Below are 20,756 nucleotides of genomic sequence, written 5' to 3'. Positions count from 1 at the left end.
TGTTTGAGGGGGAGTTGAAGGCTGTGTTGCTTTTGTGGTGTAACATTGTTGTGAGGTAGACTTGGGGAAGCAAAGATGTGAGCTATGTCATGTTGCTTATATTTTTTGTGTGTGCTTAAGGCAGAAGGTGTACGAGTCAGGGGAGGCGGTGCAGCACGTGGGTCATGTAGTAATGTTCTAAATTGTCCAATGGATGAGAGGCGGTTAGAAGAGAGGTGCTGTATCTATGTTAGGTGTGGTGGAAGAGTGAAAGCTTGCCATTGAAGTTTGTTCCTTTGTGTGGTTTGAAAGGTGGGTATATGTATGTATTTTGTGATGGTAAGTATTATGAGGTGTTGTGCTCTGAAGAACTTGTTGTGCTGGTGTGTGTGATATGTTTTACTTTTGAGATGTAGTGAAAAGGGGTGCTGATGTATAGGTTTCATGCATTGGATTTGGTTGTGTAGTATTGTTTGTGAGAGGAGGTTGTGACGTAGAGGGGTGGTTGTTTATGAGTAGAGTGTATGTTGTGTGTAGGAGGGAATGAAGTAGAGGTGAGAGTGTTTATCTTAGACTGGTTTGTTTCAAGAGTTACAAAGTGTGGTGGTCTGCAGTGTGTGTGTTGTGTGTTAGTGTTATTATGGTAGAAGGGAGAGGAGGGTGTTTGTTGGACAACTGATGGAAGGATCATTATATGTTTGTTAGTGATAAAAGGTAGTCTGTTAGGTGCAATAACAGCTGGGAGAGTGTCTGAATTGGATGTAGTTATGTATGGTGTTGATTGGCGTTGTGTTAGTGATGAATGTATTGGTTAATGGTATAGGATAGAGTGGTGTACTGTTTGTGGGTGATGGTGGATATGTGTGGTAGTTGGGATAGTAGGGTGTGTAGATGAGGTTTGTTTGGGTTGGTGGTGCATGCTGGTACAATAATCTGTGCATAGTGTTGTGCGTGGTGTACATTTGGTGTGAGCGTTTTGCTCTGTAGATGTGGATGATGTGGGCTGGGTATTGCTAAATGAGAAAAAAGAGCAGCATTTCTGGCCCTAGTCCCGACCAGTCTCAAACAGGCAACTACCCTTGTCCTCTCCGCCATTAACAGGCTCAAACAGGCAACTACCCTTGTCCTCTCCGCCCTTAGCTGAGATGCCCTAAGCCTGGCCTTTTATAGCCCTAATAATCAGAGGACCCTTTCAGCAAATGGGAACCCTAGCCCTAACACTATCCAATCACAACACTAGCCCTAAAATCTAGAACCAATAGGAGACCAGGACCTTATAGCCAATCTTAGCCCTAGTCCAAGCAGCCAATCAGTTCAAAAAGCCTGATCTCTATGTCCAATGAAGGCCTTAGCCCTACCAGTAGTCCCAACCTAAGTCCATGCAACCAATGGCACAGGTAGCCCTAGTCCCTACTTCCAATAGAAAGCCTAACCCAAGCCCCAACCCTACAATGATTGAATCACAGACCCAGAAACCAATAAGAACCCTCAAATACCCAACCAATGAGGACATTAACCCTAACCCAATAGAAACATCAGATACAACCACCAATCAGTATACACATGTGCCAACCACTAGCAGACCATATAAGGTCCCAGCGACCTCAGACAAGGTTTGTTGGCCAGGGAGTTGGAAGCTGCTTCTCCTGTTCAGAATCTCCTAGGAGACAGACAGGCTAAATCCACACTTTGGACTTCTGCAGGTAAAGGCTTCACTAACTCGAATCTAACAATATTGTTTGAATAAAACTACTCCCCCTGCTGGCCAAAATACGAAGTGCACAGGCCCCAGTAAATACAGTTTAACCCCTTAAGTGCTGCTGACGGCCAACGGTCGTCAGCAGCGCTACCTCCCCAGTGCTGCGCACGACCATTGGACGTCCATTCAGCACTGGTTCCAATGGACAGCGCAGCACTGGGGAGGGATGTTTACACGCAGCTAAGGTGTTAAACAGCTCACAGAAGCACCCTCTGATGTAGAATATCCCTGTTGCTGGGGGGGGGGGGGGGGGGGACAGGAAATGGTGGCTGGGGGTGCACTGTTTTAACACACAGGTCTTAGCACAGAGCAAAGAGAAATTAGGAGGAAAAACAGATTTGTCACCAAGGAATGAGAGGGACAAAACAACAGAGGTTGGACTGCAAATCCCACTATTCAACACGTTGAATACAAACAATCATGGGCAGGGAAAGCCACAAGTTTAAAACACAAAACAGGTGATAAAATATGCAATCACAGGCAGGTCAAAACTGCAATTTAAACTGTAACAACCACATCCAAAGACAGTAATCACATAAAAGGGAAAATCGTTTTTTAAAACAACTTGTTTTGGGAAGAGACACTAGTCTGTCTCCTTACCACTTCCTGGACTCTGCTCACTGCAATCTGGGGGACAGGTAGGCTGCAATTCACAAGATGGAGGAGAATGATTTGGGGTGCACCCAGCAAGGCCTTAAGGGGCCTGGGCAGGTGTGAGAGGAGGGCTCAGACTTGCCTGGTAGCTTAAAAGCGAATGGTCTGCTGGCCTGGGGGTGGGGGCTGGGGAGCTGCTCCTCCTGATCAGAATATCCTAGGAGAAAGACAGGCTCAATCCACACTTTGGACTTCTGCAGGTAAAGGTTTCACTAACTCGAAATCTAACCATACTGTTTGAATAAAACTTTACTCCCCCTGCTGGCCAATAAAACGAAGAAAGTCATTGTCTTTTTAGAGGTTTGGCTTGCATGTTGCCAATAAGGTCCCTATAACTCCCCCATTAGATCGTTTCTGGAAAAAAAGCCAGCTTCTGATGGTGCCACGGCTGCATCAAGGTGTATGGTGTTTGATGCCACTGTTCCTTGTTATTATCAGTAACAAAGGTGTCTTTACATCACAAATTTAAACAAAACAAAGCTCCAGATTATATCCAACGGCACAGATACCAGAAGAAAAACGCAACTACAAGAGGAAACGGAACTTTGAGACCAGACAAGCAGATACCTATGGTGATAAAACATGTTTCACACCTATACTTCCAAAACCAGTGGTGACCAGCATGTACATGCCAGACTATGAAGCTGAAACAGAATGTCTGCAAGATTCCGATTTGGAGTCACTATATCCAAAATGATCTTCTTTGAATCTCTGAAAATCTGTTACATTTCAGTCCTAGTTTGATCACTCTTTTGTATACTCTACCGTCAATTTATTACCACGAATAGAAATGAAAAAAAAAGGTTTATGAAGTACTTTATAACTAATTAGTTAAACCTTCTATTTGATACTCTGTGAAACTTCCTAGATAACTTGTGTCGGTAATGAAGCTGGATATATATTCTTTGAACAGAGTAGTGGTGTCACCGTTTCAGTTTAGGCTGGTGATCTAATATGAACATAAAGTGATGCTACCTTTTGAAAGAATGTAAGCGTCCACTCTACGTTTCAGTAAACGGTCGAGAAACTATACATGCTCTTATTTTTTGGGGCTTTCAGGTCTGTGTGGCGTGCAAATCTAGTGACAGGGAAAGTACAATTTTCTCTTTTCATTATCAATACAAGTCAATCAAAACCAAATTCTTGCTCCACTGTATAAACGGATGCGTGGAAGTGACATGCCCTAGCAGCAGGTTTAACAAACATTCAGCATACGTCGAGCCCCAAAAACATAAGATTACATATATAACCTCGAAAGCTAGGGCCTTAGGAAAGAAAGTAAGAATTGGAGAAATGATTTGAAGGCCTTCCATTTAACCAAAGAATCTGGACCACTACACAATCCTCTCAACATCAAACAATGGCGTGTCCAAACAGTGGTTAAACAAAAGAATGGTTCTGTTGGGTAAAACAGAAGTGATTTAACAATGCTAATAATGCAATCCGAGAGGAACGCTCTCCAATAAACACAGCTCGAGAAATTAGTACTTAATGAATAAGCCATAAGATCAAATGTATGTACTATGTATTTACAACAGAATTAATTCATTCAGAGAACATACATTACATGGGCAGACTGTCGGAATCAAAGTTGAAGTGCAGTTGAGTGACATTTGTGCAGGGTGCTCAAAATGTGAACAATATGTACAGTGAGAACATTTTCATATATACAATATATACAGGTGTTTTAAAAGGCCAGATAATGATTTGTAGCCAAGGATTCCTATTCTTCCTATTGGAATCCTGGTGGATCTGGACCTATGACTAGCGTTGACGTTTCGACCCTTGGGTGCCCCAGTGGTGGTCACGGCGCGTCTTTCTCAAGACAGAGGTGCGGGTGGGCAGATTAGATGGCGAAACAGTTATTTAAGGAGGCCGGAGAAACTCGGCCTGAATCAGCAGGGCACAATGGCCAAATAATCTGTGGCTGGAGTAAATCCGGTAGAGAAGCTAGACGGTGGTGCCAAGTCCCATCCGTCTACTGCAATATAGTCAAATTGATTATATTGCAGTAGACGGATGGGATCCTGACAGTCTACAGTTGTAATGGATGTCATCTCCAGACGAAGTAATTGTTATAAATACATAGTACATACATTTGCTCTTATGACATTCATTAAGTACTGATTTCTAGAGCTGTGTTTATTGGAGAGCGTTCCTCTCGGATTGCATTATTAGCATTGTTAAATCACTTCTGTTTTACCCAACAGAACCATTCTTTTGTTTAACCATTAATTACCCAGGTTCCGAGGGACACAGGGTCACCCCTTTTCGTTAAAGTGTCCAAACAGTGTATAGTTGCAAGGGAGGGGTGCTACCTCCCCCCCTTTATCTATTTAACTTAAATGTGGGAAAACTTGGTATAATGAGCCAGACCAAGGCCAAAGACTTACTTCACTTAGCATGAAAGCAAGTTCAAATTGTGAAATAAGGGGAACAGAATGCAAGAGGTTCATAGTTCAACTGGATGCGAAATCTAACCAACGTTAGGTAGATTTATTTTTATTTATTACATTAAAAAGGAGAACACTTATCACCAGGCCTTCAACGCATGCAACTTGGATTTTTCCAAAAGACAAGCTCAATTCTTTGAGATTGTCTGTAACAGTAAATGATAAAGTTCTACCCATTAAAGTCTAAAGTATTGTTACCAAACACTGCTGTCTCCTGCACATTAAAAAGTCACAATATCTTACCTAATTTCAGCTTCACTGCATCATTTGCATGGCATTTAAATTCTGCCAACGTCTTCTCCATATCATTGAGTCCTAGGGAGTAAATAGTAAACAGACAGTTCAATTGTAAAATACTTTAACTCAATACTAACGTTTTTCAACAATAGAATGCTTTACACCATTTAAACACACAGCATTGAAGGTTAGTAATACTGATAGTAATTTATAGTGGAACATTGATGGGAAAATTAACAGCTGTATTGTTTACTTTCAAACGAGTTTAAAATGGAATTACTGTCAAGGGCTGGCTAATGAACACAAGGAAAGCCCCAACTGCATTAAAACAATAATATTTCTAAAAAAGGATAAGACATGGGGCTAAACCTTGTCGCAAGAGTTTTAAGTTTGTAACTAATAATTGCATGGGAATGAGGAACTAGTCTCTTTAGCGCTTTTTGGTTTGAATAGAAAAAAGGTTCAGCTGTCTCACAAGAGTTACACCATACATATGTAGAAAACACCAATAGGTCTGCCCTCTTCAGTCAGTCACTTTATTATTCACTTTTTGATCAACCACATTGCAGCCACTGTTTTTTTTTTATAACTATTATTCCTGAAGTATGGAGCATTATTATTGAATCAAGCGGACACATTTGTACATGAAGTTATCAGTCAAAATACTGAGGCGGCAATCTTTACTTCAACAGTACCCAAGCTGGAGCCTGCTGGGGTGACGGGAGCTTACAGCCCTACCACCACCTCTGCTGAGGCAGGAGCATGCAGCACATTGGCAAGCTCTGTAGATGTCACCTTTGGAGAGCGAGGAGTGGCCCATACACAAAAAAAGACAAACAGCGTGATGAGCTGGGTGGCAGCAGAGTGGATGTGGAGGTCATGTTACAATAATAAAGTCGGACATGTAAACTGGGGGGGGCAAGATTTTTCACCTCCTTTCTCTCTCCTAGACACACACGAGTAAGTCAGCATGCGACCAACTTAGACAGAGATCATCATTACTCGTTTGTGTGTTTGTTATCACAAAATGGGCCACACATTAATAAAACAAAATAAAGCTATCGGGCAAAACTGTGGTGATTTTCATTCATAAAGGCCAAAAATATTATACAATTATGAATTTAAAAAAAGATTTTACAGCTAGGGATGCTGTCTCAACGCTTTCAACTTCAAGGTAAATACATTTTGTTTTATGGTGATTTTTTTTCTGCAGTTTTCAAAGTTTGATAGGAAAAGCAGTTTTCGTTTGTTATTTAACTATGCCAAGACCATATTTTTTTTTTTAATTTCTCTAGCTTTCTAGTCTATATACATACACATATATATAATTATTTTTTATTATGAAAAAAAATGGAAGGGTAAAGTGACGTTCTAGTTTGGTGACCTGTTCCATGACAACATTTATGACAATCCTGATGAGATCTCAAATGACATAATTAAAAGAGTGCTTTAGTTTATTTCACTGTTTACATAGTGGAGGGTAACTACCATATTATTTTTCTACCTAATATTGTACAACCTGTATCCGGCTAATGGATGTAAAGGTTTACAAAACGTATGTGCTCCTAATGCGTTGTAGGTCTGTAGAGGTATCGAACATGTTATACATTTTTATACAGAAGAGTAACTGTGCAGATGACAGTTGAAGAATTGTGTTGAAGCATACTCCACACACATTTCTGGCTCTGGAGATAATGTTTCCAAAAGAGAAAAGATTGAACATACACTACAGCCTTGAGTTATTAGAATACTCTCTCCCCGAGCCTCCTTAAGCCCAGGGGAACACATCTCCCGGGGCCACGTCTCTTAACAAGCATTTGCAATGCAATAGGTCTCGCATTAGGAAAGTTTGAGCTATTGGTATTTTAAATGACAAATATTTTATTTATGTGTTGGTTTTGAAACTAGCGATATTAATAGCTTTGTCATTTACAATGCCAATAGTTTTAACTTTCGCAAACGTGACATAGCATTTGCAATGCGATATGTGTTGTATTTACATGACTTAGATGTATTAATATTACAAATAACAATGGCTTTTATTTTTTTAATAATTAATACTTAAATAAAAGTTATTGTAATTTATATTGGCAATAGCTTAAACTTTGGTAAATAACTTTTGGGAAGATTATGTTCAGTGTATTTTATTGTGATGAAAATCCAAGAACAGAAGTGAAATATTAACATCTTTTTGCGACATTTGTAATAAAGCTTGAAACATTGAGAGAACATATTAGAACCAGTTGTTGTTGAATGATTGCACAGATTGATGCTGTGGCCTTCAGTGGTGCTGAGTGATGCTGTGGCCTTCAGTGGTGCTGAGTGATGCTGTGGCCTGCTGTGGCGCTGAGTGATGCTGTGGCGTTGAGTGGTGCTGTGGCGTTGAGTGGTGCGGTGGCGTTGAGTGGTGCGGTGGCGTTGAGTGGTGCGGTGGCGTTGAGTGGCGCTGAGTGGCGCTGGGGCATTGAGTGGCGCTGAGTGGCGCTGGGGCATTGAGTGGCGCTGGGGCATTGAGTGGCGCTGTGGCGTTGAGAGACGCTGTGGCGTTGAGACGCTGTGGCGTTGAGAGACGCTGTGGCGTTGAGAGACGCTGTGGCGCTGAGAGACGCTGTGGCGCTGAGAGACGCTGTGGCGCTGTGGCGCTGAGAGACGCTGTGGCGTTGAGAGTGACGCTGTGGCGTTGAGAGTGATGCTGTGGCGTTGAGAGTGATGCTGTGGCGTTGAGAGGGGTGCTGTGGCGTTGAGAGGGGTGCTGTGGCGTTGAGTGATGCTGTGGCATTGAGAGGGGTGCTGTTGCATTGAGGGGTGCTGTGGCATTCTGTGGCACCGAGTGATTCTGTGGTGCTTAATGATGCTGTTGTGCTGAGTGATGCTATTGTGCGGAGTGATGCTATTGTGCGGAGTGATGCTGTTGTGCTGAGTGATGCTGTTGTGCTGAGTGATGCTGTTGTGCTGAGTGATGCTGTTGTGCTGAGTGATGCTGTTGTGCTGAGTGATGCTGTTGTGCTGAGTGATGCTGTTGTGCTGAGTGATGCTGTTGTGCTGAGTGATGCTGTTGTGCTGAGTGATGCTGTTGTGCTGAGTGATGCTGTTGTGCTGAGTGATGCTGCGGCGTTGAGGTGTGCTGCGGCGTTGAGGTGTGCTGCGGCGTTGAGGTGTGCTGCGGCGTTGAGGTGTGCTGCGGCGTTGAGGTGTGCTGCGGCGTTGAGGTGTGCTGCGGCGTTGAGGCGTGCTGCGGCGTTGAGGCGTGCTGCGGCGTTGAGGCGTGCTGCGGCGTTGAGGTGTGCTGCGGCGTTGAGGTGTGCTGCGGCGTTGAGGTGTGCTGCGGCGTTGAGGTGTGCTGCGGCGTTGAGGTGTGCTGCGGCGTTGAGGTGTGCTGCGGCGTTGAGGTGTGCTGCGGCGTTGAGTGGTGCTGTGGCGTTGAGTGGTGCTGTGGCGTTGAGTGGTGCTGTGGCGTTGATTGGTGCTGTGGCGTAGAGTGGTGCTGTGGCGTAGAGTGATGCTGTTGTGCTGAGTGATGCTGTTGTGCTGAGTGATGCTGTGGCGTTGAGTGATGCTGTGGCGTTGAGTGATGCTGTGGCGTTGAGTGATGCTGTGGCGTTGAGTGATGCTGTGGCGTTGAGTGATGCTGTGGCGTTGAGTGATGCTGCGGCGTTGAGTGGTGCTGTGGTGTTGCGTGGTGCTAAGGTGTTGCGTGGTGCTGTGGAGTTGCGTGGTGCTGTGGCGTAGAGTGATGCTGTGGCGTAGAGTGATGCTGTGGCGTTGAGATCGTGCCAACAGGGGAAAAGGAGTTCAGGAGGTTATGAGAAGTTAACCAATACCTCTTACACCCAGACCTTCAAGTCATCTTTGATCTGTAAGGCGATTAGACATTAGTGTGTTTATTCCAGTATGGCTGCGTTTTTTCAGTGTGTTTGTTAGCATGTGAGCCCTTCGGTGTTGTCCGTGGGTGGGGGTGGTTGGAGATGGTTGATAAGAAAGTAAAGCGGTGTTCACATCATCTAAAAATGTGGCCACTCATTAGCGTGTGTCTGTGCAGCTCAGTGCCGCACGGAAAACGCTTGAGGGGGTAAAATACCGACAGCAGAGAGCTGTTAAGTGAAACAAGTCTTCACGGCTCAATGCTGTTTGGGAGGTGGGAGGGGTAGTGATAGGGCTGAAAGCGCATTGCTTTGAGGTCGTGGGGAGGCAGTAGTAAACGAGTGGGAGGGAAGCGCTGGCAAAGCGTCGCACTTCAAGAGCCGGGGGGGGGGGCAGGGCAGCGAGCGAGTGGGGCGCATTCCAATGAAGTCTGGTGCGATGGATGTGACGTGATCTTTTGTGACTCCTGCTGGATGTATTTAAGCACCTTATTAGCGTCCCTGATGTTTTATCCCTAATTTTAAAAAGCTGTTAAAAGTGGTATTGTCTAAAAAGAATATGTGTAAACTGTGTTGAATGTGGCGTGAGCACTTGTGACTTTATTTGGAGCATTGTGTGCTAATAACGGAGCTGTGTAGTAGGGTAGGGTCCAAATTTGTTCGCAATATTTAGAAACAAGTAAAAAGTGATAATTTAAATATATGTAACGTTTCAGCACGAAAATATCACCTGCTGGAAGTGGCATAAGCCCCTGGGACTTCCTCTGGAGCTCTTTGTGGCAATTTCCCTAGGGCCCTCGAAGGAAGGATTTGCGCCGATGCATGGAGTTATTGCTATGGAAGCAAAATAGCATTTTGGTTTTGGAGCACTCCCTGCATGTTTACTCAAATAAAAGGGACGCATGCCCCATTTAGTATAATATCACTCATGGAAGGAAGGGAGCGCAACAGAGCTCATATTAGCGTAGAGTGTAGCTTTTTCCGTTACATTAAGAAATGGTCAAAAAGCGGTATTTTGAAAAAAGAAAACGTGTAAAGTGCGCTGGATGTGGCATGCTTCCTTGTGATTCCATCCAGGGCCCCTGTGCTATTAATAACGCTCCCTATTAGTATAAAATGCAGCCTGGTTTGTGATATTTAACAATGGGCAAAAAAAGTCTATTCCCAAATACTCCCCCCAACCCCCCCTCCCCCAGAGCTCTGTGTGGCAATTTCTCAGAGCCCTCCGTGCGCTGTTGCTGTAAGTTTGGTTTCAGCTGTTTTAAAAGAGCAGGAAAGAAACGTTAGAGGCGCTGCATAGAGTTACTGCTAATGAAGCAAAATAGCATTTTGGTTTTGGAGCACTCCCTGCATGTTAATCGATATAAAAGGAACACGTGCACCATTTATTATAACATGTGAGAAATATTGTATTAAATAATATTGTATTATAATGGGGAGGCGAGAAAAAAATGTGCTCTGGAAAGTGGTAGCTGCGCACACAAAAGTGAAACCAAATTTAAAATTACAATTCTATCATAGTGTAGTGTAGGAGTTTCAGCCAAATATAGAGCATGTCTGCATGCAACCCTGGGAGGCGGGAGCCCAAGTAAGCTTTATATTAGCGTAGTGTACCTTTTTCCGTAAGATTAAGAAATGGTAAAAAGTGGTATTTTGTAAAAACAGGACATGTAAAATGCGCTGGATGTGGCATGAGCCCCTGTGATTCCGTCTGAGATGTGTGTGCTATATAAATAAAGCACCCTATTAGTGACATGACAGTAGGCAATGTACTAAAAGCACAAGAATGTGGCGTAATGCCCAGAACTGCAAGCGAAAAGCTAGAAAGCCAGGTGCAATTTAGAATGTCAGCTCACTATACTGTGACTGTGGGAGAATTAGTTAATGTTCCTGCGGCTTTGAGAAGGCAATGTGTTCTTGTACTATGCAACTAGCTCTCATGTAAAAGGTGCCACTGTTTTGGGTGGGAGTTCGCGCTATATGAAATCGCCCAGAAAACAAAACAAGCGATAACAGTCAGATACTAAAAGCGCGCCGAGGCCTATGCAACTCGTCGCACGCAAAAGGGCTTTGGAGAAATCCCTGGCTTTGTCGAAATCGGGCCTGCGTGCAGCAATTTGGATGCTTCATGCAGGCGCTTCGAATTTATTGTTATGTATTTGACTTTTACATCCAGTGATTGCCCAGGATTACACATCATGGCGAAAAAGAAGGGTGGATTAAAAAGCATGTCTCCTACTGCCACCGTAGGAAAGCCACTAGATAGAAAGTGCACTAAAAATGAAGTATGTTGCCACAGTGAAGACGTGGATTAAACGCTGCAGATATAGATGAAACGGGAAAAGGCAGGGCTTTGGAGAAATCCCTGGCTTTGTTGACATCTGGCCTGCGTGCAGCAATTCGGATGCTTCATGCGCGCTTCACGATAGCAATAACGTGTTTAGGCGTGAAACCCTTTGAAGTTGCCAGGAAATGAAACCCGTTGAAGTAGCCAGGCTGAAAAAAAAAAAGCAATTAGGACGGCCTGCGGCCGTGAACAATTAGGACGGCCTGCGGCCGTGAATAAGTGACGGCGGGGAGAGAGGAACAGATGGCTGTGAAGGGAGAAAGGCTGCTGGCAGGGGGAAGGCTCGTGCATGAGAGCTGGTCACGTGATTGGGATTCACGTGAACTTTTGAAAATCTGCATCGTAAAAAGTCAGCTTTTGGATGGACAGCAATAGGTTCAAGTGAACTCGACCTAAAAAGGGAAGATGGGACCATGTGACCCCCGTCGCCAAGCCTTATTAGGCCCCCAGGGACCCAATCACACAGGTCTGCATTACATTATAAAGGAGAGGGAGGCCCCAGGACCCCCCCCCCCACCCAACCTGAGCCTTATTATGTCCCAGGTATCCCAACCCCTGGAGCATAGTAATTCATAGGGAGGGGGGCCACATACACCCCCAACCTTCATAGATCTCATAGGCCCTAGGGACTCCATAACGCTTTTATTTTAAAGGAGGGGTGTGGGAGCCCCCAAGTCTATTACAGCCCCATTGACCCCCATCTCCCGGGGCCTAAATTTAATACAGGCGGGTGCCCCGGTGGCCACCTGGGGCACCCACAAACACATAGGCCCAGCTGTGTCCCTGTATGATATGGGAGCCAGTATTGCTTTCGTCCAGAGAAGCCGCTATTTACGCTGCTCCCTTCAGGCGCGGGCAATGTGTGTTTAGTTTTCCAGCCAGCATCAGTGTGGGCAGGGAAACAAAATACAAGTTTACTCTGAGCCGGCATTTTTAAAGCTCCTGCCGGGTGGGATAAGACTGTGTTTGCTCCAGTTTGGCAGGAGATATTGAAAATGGATCCACCATGCAGGAGGAAACCCAAGTTTCCATACCTGTGCATTAAGGGAAACTACCAAGTCTCAGGGTGGGCTCCCCTAGACACAGTATGTGAGCCAGCCCCAGGGGATGGGGTCCTGGGGCCATTGAAGGCTCAGTAAGGGCTGGCCACTTTCTCTTTTAAATATATTTATTCCTAATTTATTTTTAGTACGGTCTTTGTACATTAAAAAAATATACATAGCAACTTAAAGATACTTTTTTCACACCTTATTACCACTTTAATAAAGTGGTAATTGGTATGGGAAAAATATCAAATATAATACTTAACTCCATCTAAGGGCAAAATGCAAAATGTACCTAAAATCAACATGGCTGCCTTTAACTTTTGTAAATGCAGTTGTTAGCCAATCACAATGACTTGCCATCTCTATATACGGAAGTACATTGCAAACTTCCTCAAAATACACAAATTGACATGAACAGCGTGCAAACCTCAAAATTGGGACTTTATGGAAACTTGCAAGTCACAGAAAGGGGGAAGTCGGTGAGAAATCAGTAGTTAAGAGTATCCACAAGAAAGAGCTTCCCCGAAACTTGTTCTTCTAATGGTTACTTCTAACCGCAGATTCCTTGTGAGAACATACCATAGTAGTACCTCACCAGGTGGTGGGTCTTTGAACTGGCTCAAACCAAAAAGTCCTGTAGGACCGAGTGGGCAAAATGCCCATCTCAACAGACTTGACAGTCAAGGCAGTAGTGCTTCGAAAACATGTACTGACCACTACATAGTTGGATGATAAACATCCAGGACAGGTACACCATGTATCAACGCAAAGGTAGCAGGTTTGGGACTGGTGGGATGAGCCCTTAGGCCTTCCAAAGGTTGCTGCTTGGCTAATCGTAGCAGATCTTGATGCAGAGCACAACGCATTGAGATGTGGTCTGCTTCTGCACTGAATCGCCTTTCTTTGCCCGAGGAATCCCCTCAAAAAGTGAATTATTCAAACAATGGGGTTCATTAGTATGGCGGGCAGACTGAAGTTCGACGGACACCCTAGCAGTGCTGGGACCGGCCGCCAGCGGTGCGGCGGTCCTGCACTGCCAATTAGGATGCGACCGCCACCCTGGCGGTCGCATTCCGCATCTTTAGCATTGTTGCAGTGCTGCTTACAAAGAGGCATGCTGTGCATTGCCATGCACTACGTGACAGGCACTGCGCGGTTCCTGCCACCTTGTGCATGGCAAGGTTGGTACCCTCCCCACCCCCCTCAAGTGCAGCTCTCCCAGGGGCACGCAACGGGCCCCCAAGGCAATTCCCACCAGCCTTTCCATGGCTACATCGCCGCCATGGAAAGGCATGGTCATCCCGTCAAATTAACATATTCGGTGGTGCCTAACAGTGACCAAACAAACTAAACTTCAGACAGGGGGTCAATCAGGTGAGTGCCCTACGAAACCACAAATTTGTCCCAAAGACTATCATACACTAACTTTATAAATGGGCGACCAGTTGCCAAGATGACATCAGGGACCTCTGGAGGAAGGTCAAATGAGGTCAACAATGACCACTCACTCTCCAAGCATGGAGATGTAGATTGTGAAGGCACAGCATCCTACATTGCTTCTGCGACAGAAGATCCCCCCCAAAGTGGCAGCTTAATCAGAGAACAGATGGTCATGCCACGGACATCGGGGCACCACTAGGATCACTTTGGTATAATCTTTCTTGATCTTATTCAGAACTCAGGGAAAGAGACGCAGCTGTGGGAAGACATATAGACATCCCAAGCTCCACTCAAAGCAGAATCAGTTACAGAGAGAAAGCCTCCATGTTAACGCCAATGTGTAAAAGTGATGACATTGCACAATCTCAAGGTGGCCAAAATACTGAGCCAGAATGTTCCACTTGATGGAAGAAGCCCTGCACCGCTTACAAATATTGAACTGTCACCAGTGGTCGGCTAGATATCGGCGGCTGAATTAGTCAGCCCTAGCATTTAGAGACCATACTAGGTGGTTTACCACCAGAGAAATTCCTGGACAAACCAGTCACTTCCAGGGGCGTAGAGCCTCCTGGCACAGGACCCAGGAGCCCACCCAGTCCTGTTTACTGCCATAACACATGGTGGTGGCTTTGTCCACAAGCACCTACACCAGTCTTCCTCCGATGGTGGGCAGGAAGGCCTTAAACGTCAAGCGAATCTCTCACTCTAACCAATCTACATGGAATTATGCTTCACCAGAGACTCAAGGCCGCTGCGTCCGCCTTCCCAGGTAGACTCCCCAACCCAGAAGCGATGTATCTGTTAACACTGCCCAATGTGGGTGGAGTTTGAGAAGAGTCTGCCACTTATCTCCATTAAAATCCAGCAGCTTCCACTGCAGATATTTTGCAGTCCCACTGAAACCTGGATACAATTTGACATGTCTCACTGGTGTAGTGACCTCTGAACCTTCATATCCACTGCAGAGCCTGCATGCACCACCAAGCATGTGTCACCAGAAAGATGCAGGAGGCCTGCAATCCCAGCCGCCTTAGTCATCTGCACTGAGACCCAGAAAAGACTCCGACACATCGAGATTGTAGACTAAACCTCCTGGAGACTCTGCCCAAGGGGAAAGGCACTAAATTGTACAGTATCCAGAATGGCTCCAATGAAAAGGAGCACAAATGAAGGAGTCAGGTGTGACTTTGGCATATTACCAGTAAACACCATTTATGTCAAAAGAATCACAGTCGTCTGGGGGTGGTTGACGACTGCATGGGGCAAACAAGCCTCGAACAGCCAGTATTCGAGGAAGGGGAAGGCTGGTACGCCCGTCATATGGCAGTGTACTGGGAACTCCACCATTACTTTCTGAAAACACCTAAACGGGCACTGATAAGGCAAGATAGGAGCACTGCAAACTGAAAATGCTCCTGGGCCTACTGTGGACCTGCAGGGCAAGGAAATGGAATTAAGTGTCATGCATGTCAAACGCTACCATCCAGTCTCTGCAGTCTAGGGCAGAGAGGACCTAAGCTAGTGTGAGCATCTTCAATGTGTCCTTCACAGGAAGACATTGAGAGGGTGAAGATCTAAAATAGGACGAAGGCCTCAGTCCTTAGAAAAAAAAAAAAATCAGCAAGAGTAATAAAAAGTTACTACTTTCGAATGGGGAACCCTCTCTAAAGCCGCTTAGAAAAAATGGGCCTGCACTTCCTGCTGTAGGATGGACATTTGGTCGTCCATCAGCAGCATGGATGGTGTTGAAAAATGCAGCGGGAAGAAAGAAATTGGTGGACCCTTTTGTCTGACCTGATGGCTTGCCACCGTAAAAGGAAATACCAAATCCTGCCCCCAAATGGGTGGCTGTGTGCCATGAAGGACGCATTAAAGAGGTCTTGCAGCAGCTGGTGAGCTGATGAGCGGGGGGGGGGGAAGGGGGGGGAACATCTGCTGCCACTGGTGTCCAATGCCCAGGGTGTCGCCTTTATGAACAACAAATTTGTTGATGCAACTGGCCTCGACATAGCGGACAGGCCCAAAGAATGTGCTATGCCCCGCTTTCCTTAAAATGTTCATCCTGGAAAGTTTGGATCAGGATGGCCCAAAGGCTGTCTGGAGATCCTGGCGAACCTTGGGCCACTGTGTTCCATATAGCATGAGAGAATGGGTCTAGAAGCCAGCTGGTATTTTTTTTACAGACAGCAGAGCAAGGCTAGTGGATAAGATGGGCGTGCCAAAAGTCTCTTCGTTAAAACGCACAATCACGTGGGGAACGCCGCAGGATTAAACTTACTGGTGGACATCTGCACCTAGCTCTCTGCCACAGGATGTGTAAGAAGGCATGGTCACCTGGTACCAGCCGATGGTAATTAGCAAACTACCTTTTAACTGACAGTCCTGAACATAGTTCAACTAAAATGCCAATGAGGGCACCTGGGAGGGCTTTGTAAAAAAGCAATAGAGTTTCTGTAGGTGAGTGATCAGGTTGGAGGACTTCATAATAAGTCTTCACTTCCATTGTAGGGAATTGTAGTTCTGCCACCTTCTGAATAATCACAGCAAAGGAGGATGGAGAAATGAGGCCAGTTTCTGCGGCAGAGTCCAGGTCACTGGCATCTAGTAGTCCCCAATACCAATAGGTCTCCTCTTGTTGGGGTAAAATCATCACCTTCATCAAAATAGTCATTGTCTGAATCTGCACCAAAAAGATTGTGTAAAGTCAGGGCTCTGCTTATGGTTAGGGTAAGGTATCAGAATAGGATAAGTTGCCGGATGGCTGAGCTCTGTTGGGATCAGGGTGTGGCCTCAGGCAAAGTCAGGGTAAATTCATCCCAGAGTGGGAGAGCACAAAATGTTGAGAGTCCTTCCCTGCCATTGACAACAGTGTAGATGCAAAGGAAACCCACACAGCCGGTGGCATCAGAATGGAAGTCAGCAATTAATTGGGTTTGAGGGGCACTAACAGCACAAAGAGTAGACCCACCAACGGAAGTCTAACTGGATGCCGAAAGGATCCTTGGGGCCCGAATGCTCACCAGAGGGAACTGGTAATGTGCCAAAAATATGCAGCAGGGCATCCACCTACTGCATCGTCCGTGCAACAGAAATTTGGGGTACAGCAGGACTCAGCATGGAATTGGTTACAATGGAGGTTCAGGAGTGAGACTAGGGTCATGTTGATCCATCACATCTTCTCTGGAGTTCAAAAGAAGGGGCCTATTCCTACTTAGATTTCTTGAGTCCTTTTAGACTTGCTCAAACTTCAACCGCAATGAAGATCTTCCACAGGAACGACTTTGGGTGCAGGTACAGCACCTTCCCATTAAATTCAGCCTATTAAGCATGGCCTTCTAGTTTATCTGGGCACAGTCCTATGAGGTCCTTAAGTCGTTTTCCTCATCTAGGCACCACAGATACACCTCTTGAGGGTCTGTCACAGACACCCATTTGCAGCAGTCCCCACACTGTTTAAACTCTGCTGTCTTGGTAGGTGACATCTTCCATTGCCCACAACAAAAATTAGAATTTGACAAAAAAAAGTCTTGAAAAGTCTAAGTAGCTGCTCCAGATCCACATCTGAAGGAATGGAGACATTAGGGTGAACATGTGGTGCTTATATGAAGCTCAGTCCTTCACTTCCGCAGCAGAACTACATTGGCATGGAGCCACATGATGCCACCTACTGGCACACAGGAGTACTGCTTTAAAGGTTTCGGTTCCAGTCCGATACCTGGGGAATATTCACATGGTAAGGTATCTGCATTTAAAAGTATCCCTCAGAAGGAGCAAGTTCATGCTCAAAAAGGTGCAAAGGGTGGTTAATCAGGACTGAACAGAAAAGAAGGAACTGGAATAGTGGCAGAGCCTAGCTAGTGGCAATGTAGGCGTTTTTGGGGGCTGTCTTTCCATTCTGTCAATTAGCCCAACCATTAGCTCGCAAATCTAATTAAAATGAAAGGAAGTGTATCAAAATACATTTACAATTACTTTTCTATATAAAAGGACAGGTAAACAAGCTATTTTGGGTCTGTATTTATATTTGAAAATCATAAACGGCATTACATTACAATAGCGTAAGGTCGCAAGACATGCATTTTTTGGTAACCAAAAATGGAACTAGACTTTTAAAATCATACCCTTGGTGTAGTGAAGGGGGAGTGGGGGGGTCTCAAGCACAAAGGCTGTTATGAAACTAGGTGTCACGTTACATTAAATTAGGTTGTGTCATGTCAAGCTGGGCTAACTCAAAGTTATTTAAAGTCTCTTCAAATTCGGACTGCCAAGGCCCCTTTCGTTTCCACCTCAGGCTCCAGCCCACGACCAAACTGGCAGCACTGCATTGCCAGACCTACAGATCTTAATCAGTAGTGGTACCTCGCCCTCCATCAAGGTTTCCCTTAGTCTCAAGTTCCAGGTTTCAGCACCCACCAGAGCTTTCCCAAACTCAACAGTCACAATTATTTTACTTTTTGTCATGCATTGGGGGTGCCACGGCTTGCATTGGGTTCAGACTTCCATTGTTCTCTCTAACCTTCGCTAATACAACCTTGTCTTCTTAGGGGGCCTCAATTTTCATACTGTTCCATTGCACCTCAAAGTCTCAGGGTCCCATCTTTGAGATTGTGGTCATGTTTCAAAAAAAGATAATTGGCTGTGCTTCTTTCTGGTTTCCCTCTTAAGCACCAGATAATTCCCTTCATGAAAATGTCTCAAATGAACGGTCTTAATTAGTGAAACCCTTGGTGTGACTCGTCCACAGGCAGACACTACTGCTGTACTCTCTGGTCAATTTAGACTAGATGGCAGATATTCAATTCAGACAGGCCACCTTAAGCCCAGTCTCTGTCATAATCATACTACATGATCCATCCTAGTCAGTCCACCAACTGGCCCGACAGCAAACCAACTCTACTCCTCCATATGAGCCAAGATCCTTGCACTCCTACACCTCAGCCAGAAAAACCACGTACAGGGTCTCCAGCACAGCGCGAGTCATTGCACCTGCATTTGGGAACTGTAGCACCACACATGCGGATTCACGGCTCAGTCATGGTCTCTCAGCCTAAGGTTAGTTCATAAAGCCACACTGCAAATAGGGAATAGGAGGTGGGGATTATTTTCGGGCTGCAGCGGTTTTCTCTGTAGGCCAGGTCCAATTCTGTGCCATTGTCTGTTTGTCACTTTCATCCATACCATTTCAGACAGTGCACTCGGATACCACTTGAGCGAAGAAGGTTGCTACTTTGCCACCAGCCTGGGGGGAGCATTCCACTCTCTGCTACAGATGCAGTTCCACCACAATCAAAATCATTGGCAAAGCCAATAGGTCTTGCCTGTGCAAGACCTATTAGCTTTTGCCACTTAGTTTTAGCCATGTTGTACACCAGCGTGGCTGCTGTTCAGTCTGGCCAAAACTTTGTGGCGTAGAAGGGAGTGTCGTAGAGTGGCGTGCTGTAGACTGGCATACCACAGAGTATGGTTGCGTAGCATAGAGCAGAGTGGAGCAGTGTCGTAGAGCAGAATGGAGTGGTGGCGTAATATTGAGTGGCATTAATCTTGTGTAAGGCATGCAGACTATGCAAAGAGCAGTCCCTGGCAGATATGCCCCCAAGTAGACTGGCATACCACAGAGTATGGTTGCGTAGCATAGAGCAGAGTGGAGCAGTGTCGTAGAGCAGAATGGAGTGGTGGCGTAATATTGAGTGGCATTAATCTTGTGTAAGGCATGCAGACTATGCAAAGAGCAGTCCCTGGCAGGGAAACTAGTTTGATATGCCCCCAAGTATTGCTCGCCTCTGATGGAAAACCCATTTCCCTCCTGGAAGACCACCATTTTTCAAAAGAGTATATTATGTGGGAACCTATTAATACTATTAATGCCGAAGATGTTTACAGATTTCTATCATGTAGAATACAGATTTGGAGGACAACTCATTTTCTGCCCACTTAGATGCTTAGTTAGGCTCGTCTGGATTCCAGATCGCATTCGGGACAGAAAGAAACATTGTAAACTACTGGCTTTGCCAATGTTTTTAAGCAATGATGTGCAGCATGACTAAAGAGGAAACCGCCACAGTGGCTCGGGTCAATTTGTAGATATGTGCACCATGCATGCAAATGCTTCCAAAATGCGCAGATATGCTTTTTAAACATTTTTATTTATTGATCCCAGCTGAATTAGAAACAAAAAAACACGGGTGCAGTCAAAGTTTTATTTTTGTAAAATGGGTGGGGGTAAGCAACCAGGAGAGCAGGGGTGGAAGCAACATGGGGGGGGGGGGGGGGGGGGGAGATCACAGAGGACAAAGTCAGAAGCAACATGGAGTGCGGTGGGATAAGAACACAACACAAGCAAGAGAGCAATGTAGAGCGCGAGAACAGAAGAAACCAGGCGAGAGAGAGCGCAACGATGAACAGGGAGTAGCAAATGATCAAGAAAACAATGCGACTGGAGTACACACAGTCAAGCACAACATGGAGGGGCGTGTTGGGAGAAGTACACAGGAGAGGGCAGCATGGATAGCGGTCGACAGCTGTAGAAAATGCAAGTTGAAGACAGCTGGAAATCACATGCAATCTCATGCAGTGATTAACCAAATAGAAGCATCTGGAAAGTAAGCACTGAAAGAACACAAGTAGAGAACCCAAACTCCAGGGGAGGGATAAACACAAGTGGAAGTAAAGCTTACACACCCAGTGTTCAAAGCAGAATTGACTGTTTGTAGGTAGCTTTATTAAAAGCATGGAATTAATGGGATAAACACTACAATTTCTTGTTACCATTGTGAAGCAATTAAAAAGTACAAGACAATCAATTATGAAGTTTAAGTAAATGTGAATCTGCACAGCAAACACTCGCCCTGGGATTCACAGTAACAACCTACCATAGAGTTACTCAACAACATTAACCTACTTACATAAAGGAGTAAGATAGATAGCTATAGATGAGGCGTAAATGTTTCCCAATCTTAGATAGGACTTAGCGTTCCTAGATAA

General features: G+C 45.2%; 1 protein-coding gene across 4 annotated transcripts in view; it reads right to left on the bottom strand.

Annotated features, from left to right (window-relative positions):
• HAT1 (histone acetyltransferase 1) overlaps positions 1-20,756 on the bottom strand; it is a 490,786-nt gene that overhangs the window by 361,089 nt on the left and 108,941 nt on the right. For all 4 annotated transcript variants that reach the window (XM_086956126.1, XM_086956129.1, XM_086956128.1 and 1 more), the window contains one exon: positions 5,089-5,160. In XM_086956126.1, the coding sequence (XP_086812252.1) occupies positions 5,089-5,160 (72 nt within the window). The remainder of the gene's footprint in view (positions 1-5,088; positions 5,161-20,756) is intronic.

This window comes from Lissotriton vulgaris, chromosome 2_1 (genome assembly GCF_964263255.1).
Source record: "Lissotriton vulgaris chromosome 2_1, aLisVul1.2, whole genome shotgun sequence".
Classification (NCBI taxonomy): Eukaryota; Metazoa; Chordata; class Amphibia; order Caudata; family Salamandridae; genus Lissotriton; species Lissotriton vulgaris.
This window is presented reverse-complemented; position numbering and strand designations above follow the sequence as displayed.